A 6,000-nucleotide genomic window follows, 5' to 3' on the forward strand; every position below is an offset into this window, starting at 1 on the left:
CGCCACATCCTGCTTGTAGCATCAACCGATGACGACAAGCATAATAACGGAGCAAAATAATTTGAAAACTAGAGCCAGAGCAAATACTTTATAATCTATCGACATTTTTATATTGAAACAACACAGAAACAAAATATGTGTGAAATGAGATACTAGTAACACTTTTGCGGATATTCTGTATCATAACAAGCAAAGCATCTCAACTGAAAAAAAAAAAAAATGCTGCGCTGCCAAAACGCTCTCAAGCGCCCATAGCTAGGCGTTTTCAGCAGAGCGCCTAGTGTTTTTAGCTGGCTTAAAGCGGTTTGGTGGACACACGGCCTAAGGCAGGCAAAGGCGTTCGTTTCCAAGACGATTTCGCACACCACTGCGCAATAGACACACATTACGGCGGGATGGCGGGTGTTCATTTCATAAACTGTGAACAATGGCTAATTTAATGTATAAATTTCATAAACTGTGAACAATGGTAGCTTATTTAATGTATAAATTAAGGGTATATGTCCAAAAAATGTGTAATGTCATACTTTGTAGAAGTGCTATGGTGGCGTAATAATCTGTTTGGTTGTAAAATGTATTACCTGAATGAAATCAAATCGAATGTATCGTCCTGTGGAATCATTCATTCACAGACAGCTTACGAAGATGTTCAACTAATAAAGATCTTCATCGCTGGCAAACAATATGATGCATTTGCAGATTTGCTTTCACTACTGTAGGTCCACGGCCACTTCATCCAACGCTCTTGATGTTCTTAAACCTTCCTGTTACGACTCCGAGTGTGAAACCGCTTCAGACAATTCAGTGTGTGAAGGAAACTGAACAAATCATTCAAACTGATTCGCGAACTGATTTAGACAGATCTGCCAACTTGTTTGATGAAGTCTTTGAACAGAGAATCGACTCAAAAGAGTGATTCATTTGTGAATTGAGCATCGCTCATGCCCAGAAAAAAGATACAGCGCGCTTGGAATAAACTACGCATTTAACAACATGTATTGCAGTAAAATAAAGTAACGAGAGGAACGTCGCCCAACGTAACGAAGTAAAAGTACAGTTTTTTCATTAGAAATGTACTCGAGTTAAAGTAAAAGTACCCACACTTAAATCTACTCTACTTACTTTTTTTAGAAAAATACTCAAGTAAATTTAATGAAGTAAATGTACTTCGTTACTACCCACCACTGACTCTGCGGCAGCTTTTTTACAAACATACATTTAACATATAACAAATAATAATAATTCAAATATAAAAAATAAACAATCCACTCCACTTGAATACTAAACGTGTGTGTTATTTCTCACAGGGTAATTCACTTGAGCTTGTGTTTCTGGTGTCCCACATTCACATGCGCATGAATGGAAGTCAGTGCAAGGAAAAGTCTAGTGTGAACGGCCATTAATAATTAAAATGTTTTTAGTAAAATAAATATAAATCTCAAAGTTGGTGTCAAAATATGGCAGTATTGTATATTTTAATGTTAATATAATGTTAGATAATTGTGTCATTGATCAAATATATTTAATAGGTCTTGCTAAAGAAACATGGGATTCGTGCCTATAATGTTTTAAAAATAATAATTGGAAGATAAATTTACCTCATTCATGGAAAGTTTCAAGGACATATCCTTTCTATTTATAAAAAGGCATCAAATTATCATAATATTTTATAACAGTTGTCTACTCCCATACACAAAAGAATTATATTTGAAATATATTTTCTGGATATGTTTTGGAATATATGCAAATATTTGAAATTGGCCCAATAAATATATTTCATACTTATATTTCATATATTTTTGTTATATTTCAGAATATATTTCAATGTATTTGGAATATATGCCACATATATTTTTGACACTTTTGGGGACCCGTACAGAAAAAAATATATTGAAATATATTCTGAAATATAACAAAAATATATGAAATATAAGTATGAAATATATTTATTGGGCCAATTTCAAATATGTGCATATATTCCAAAACATATCCAGAAAATATATTTCTTTTGTGTATGGGCTTTCTACTATTACATCAGGGCTCACTTTCATGTCCTTTCACTTTATATTTCTCTCTTTTAATTATTTTGATGTACTGAAATTTAAATTTAATATTTTTTTCTTTCATGTCAGACCAGATGGAAGAGAGCGAGGAGAGAGAAGAACTGAGTGAAGTGGAGGAGGAACATCATGTCAAACGCTCAAAGACTAAAAATATATTTTTAAAGAAAAGAGCCAAGAAATCTTTCACCTGCACTCAGTGTGGAAACAGTTTAACAACCAAACACAGTCTTGAGAATCACATGAGGATCCACACCGGAGAGAAGCCGTTCACATGTGATCAATGTGGAAACAGTTTCACATGCAAAAATAATGTTGACCGTCACATGAGGATCCACACCGGAGAGAAGCCGTTCTCATGTGATCAGTGCAGCAAAACATTTATCTGTGCATCAGACCTGAAGAAGCACCTGAGAGTTCACACGAAGGAGAAGCCATATTCATGTTCTGTGTGTGGAAAGAGTTTTTCACAGCAGCAAAGTTTACATGAACATGAGAAAATTCACACTGGTGTAAGAGAGTACATGTGCTTTGAGTGTGAGAAGACATTCATTTCAGCGAACTGTTTAAAACGGCATCAGAGAATTCACACTGGAGAAAAACCTTACAAGTGTCCACACTGTGACCAGAGATTCAGTCACTCATCATCTCTGAAATCACATGAGAGGATCCACACTGGAGAAAAACCTTACAAGTGTCCACACTGTGACAAGAGATTCAATCAGTCATCATCTCTGAAAAAACATGAGAGGATCCACACTGGAGAAAAACCTTACAAGTGTCCACACTGTGACCAGAGATTCAGTCACTCATCATCTCTGAAATCACATGAGAGGATCCACAGCAATTCCCGGTTTGTTAATAATAGTCTCTACTTTATTTAAAGGTGCTATAAGCGATGCCGGGACACGTAACTTCTTGTTGACATTCGAATTGTTGTCAAACGGACCCTCCCTCCTCCCCTCCCTTCCGGCATAAAGGAAAGTCAAAGTAGTCACTACAAACAAAGTTAAGTTTTACTGCTACTTCATTCAATGTGTAATGTCGCCAAGTTAGATAAATGCTTTTATATATTGCAGAACAGAATGCAATAGCCTATAAATGAACATTCAAATTCATAACAAACAGTGGATGAAAACATCATTCACACAAATTCTCGCCCTACTGTGAATTTGCTTGATCATTTACATTAGAGATTGATCGCTAGAGAAACATACATGTTGTATTCACCAAAGTTAACGCTGACTGCATAGTTCTAGCTAATTACATCCTTGTGTTGGTTTGGCGAACATGAACGTCTGTTTAGAAATAAAAATGGATTTACCCTGATCTGCAAAAACAGAGCAACTGAATGTCGGATTGGAAGCCCTTCTGCCGGCGGAGTTCTCGCCACCTTTCGAAGGTTTTTCAGATGTAAATTCGGTACTTTGCGCTACCCTTATCCTTGTCCCTCTTCTTTGCAATTTGTTCATCGGAGCGTCGTCTCTCTGGTCGTGTGTCGGCTATAATTCAAACTTCCCTCTTCATGCTTCTCTCTCCTCCCCTTCATGTGTACGCGCACTAACCCCCCAAACCCCACCCTCAAATACTTCTTGCCAGTGATTGGCTGGAACAGTTTGTTATGTTTCGTGGTGCGGGTGAGCCCAGTTTGTTTTTGTTGCCGTTTGTGGAGCCTGTGGTGTCTACAGAGACCGCGTTTTTTTACAGTGTGTTCAGGGGACAGGCAGCGAGCGGATAGTGAGGAGATGTCTGCTGTATTTGACAAAAAATGTTTTGGCCTAAAAAACGCGTGGCATCGCTTAGAGCACCTTTAACTTTAATAATACACCGCACATACATTTCTCAATCAGCCATTGCAATAATCAAATGTGGACAACGAAAGATTTATGCAAATATTCAATTACAAGCTACCCTAAAATATTAGTTTTAAGGTAAGATTTAAAAATGCTAAGAGATTTGTGACAAGTGCTGAATATATAGACATTCAATAGGCCTAATATTCAATATTCAGTAAAATACTACACTTGCAGTGCATACAGAATACAATATGTTCACCTTATCAGCTGCAATTACTAGGCTTTTTATGTACTTGCAAAAATAGTTTACTGCATACAATATTATTATTTTCTATAATGTTCTGGAGGCTGTTTTCTCCATTTTTTGAGGTAGTGTCTAATGGATGATCTGTAGTGCTTATTTTATTGACTCGTGTGTGTATGATTTGAAAGCACTGTTTGATTTTGAGAAAAGTCAATGGTTTTGTGAGTTTAGTTGAAAATTTGGATTTGTGTTTACAGTTTTTCTGAATTGCTAAAACACTAACTCCCATTCTCTGAACCAGGAATCTGTTTCCACAATCTCTGATCAGTTTCTTCAGTTCTGCACAGTTACTTTCACTGACATATTTTTCTATTGACTTATTTTTCAGGCCATCTCCTCCAGTGAACAGAACGATGCTGAACTGAGCAGCTCTTGGACTGAAGATGCTAGGCTGTTATGTTTCTTGTCTGTCGTCACTGCTAAATGCTAGGCTGTTATGTTTCTTGTCTGTCGTCACTGCTATATGCTAGGCTGTTCTGTTTCTTGTCTGTCGTCACTGCTATATGCTAGGCTGTTCTGTTTCTTGTCTAGAGTGTTTAGTTTCTTTTACTGTATGTTCTTTGAAAATAAAGTTAAGCTGCTGCAAGTAGATTCTGCATCCTTCCCTGCTTCAACCTGCTTTGTGACACATGTTTTTGGTCATCACATTAAAAATAACAATAATATTTAGAGATGTGAAGAGCTGGAAAAAGTGTGAATGGCTTGAAAGTCCGTGAACGTAGGCTCACTATTGGCCGGCGCTGGTCATGTGTGTGATGCGTGTGATGCTGGCCAATAGTGAGCCTACGTTCTGACGTACAACCCAGACGCGCTGCGCTGTTACACTACGTGAACTCACTCAGAGGCCCACACAGAAGAACATGAAGAGTTGAATAAAGTCATTATTTTTGTGCACAAGAAGTATTCTCGTCACTTGATAAACTTAAAGGGACACTTCACCCATTTGCTTTGCATCGTTAGAAACCCAGTCATATTTTTGAATGGTCGTGCATTATTCCCTCATTTTCCCCTGAAAATATATTAATTTGAGTTCCGAAGATGAACGAAAGTCTTTTCCGGTTTGGAATGACATGAGAAATGTCGACAATTTTAGTCTTTTAAGTCAACTAACCCTTTAACCTTTTGCAGTTTAATATCTTGAATTAAAGGAACTCGCCGACTTTTTGGGACTTTAGCTTATTCACCGTATTCCCAAGAGTTAGATAAGTCCATACATACCCTTTTTCATCTCCGTGAGTGCTGTAACTCTGTCTGACGCACCCACCGCTAGCCTAGCTTAGCAGAAAGACTGGAGGTAAGCGGCTCCAGCTAGCATACTGCTCCCAATAAGTGACAAAATAACGCCAACATTTTCCTATAATATATGTCAGTTGAGGCTAATATTTCCAAAATTCAGTAATACAATACAATTTATAAAACGGTTAGTTCCAATCCTTGATTCTGATTGGTCAAATAGCTGTGCTTTATTCACGATAAAACACGGCTATGACCGCTTCACCCAATGGTTCTATGTATCACTCCAACACCCATAGCAACCGCTCTTAGCAACTTAAACACATGTGTGATCTCATTGATATTGTTCATTGAAGCTATAGTGGAGTATTGTGAGAGATCGAGAAAGCGAGTGTAAAGTTACCCGCATTCACAGTAGACATTGCATTTTCCTTCAGGTCAGTCCTATATTCATAATAAAATAATCCGTTTGAATGTCCGCTGCGATATCTTGTCCTTTTAACAGTTAACTGTTAAGGGGTTTTCCCGTGCCTATAACGTTGCGTCTTCCTTCTCCGTGAAAACAAGTTTGAGTCTTTTCAATATAATAGTCTTCTCTACCGACTGA

The 6,000-nt window shown here is 37.4% G+C and overlaps 1 protein-coding gene across 3 annotated transcripts in view; it reads left to right on the plus strand.

The window, feature by feature from the left end:
* LOC311282583 (uncharacterized protein) overlaps positions 1–4,750 on the plus strand; it is a 26,616-nt gene extending 21,866 nt beyond the window's left edge. For 2 of the 3 annotated variants that reach the window (XM_084396406.1, XM_084396405.1), the window contains exons 3-4: positions 2,133–2,913; positions 4,489–4,750. In XM_084396406.1, the coding sequence (XP_084252532.1) occupies positions 2,138–2,913; positions 4,489–4,525 (813 nt within the window). In that variant the 5' untranslated portion in view covers positions 2,133–2,137 and the 3' untranslated portion in view covers positions 4,526–4,750. Of the gene's footprint in view, positions 1–2,132; positions 3,069–4,488 lie in introns of all 3 variants that reach the window. The other variant, XR_014625964.1, reaches the window with a different exon arrangement.
* The last annotated feature ends 1,250 nt before the right edge of the window (positions 4,751–6,000 follow it).

This window comes from Rutilus rutilus, assembly GCF_951802725.1.
Source record: "Rutilus rutilus genome assembly, chromosome: 23".
Lineage (NCBI taxonomy): Eukaryota > Metazoa > Chordata > Actinopteri > Cypriniformes > Leuciscidae > Rutilus > Rutilus rutilus.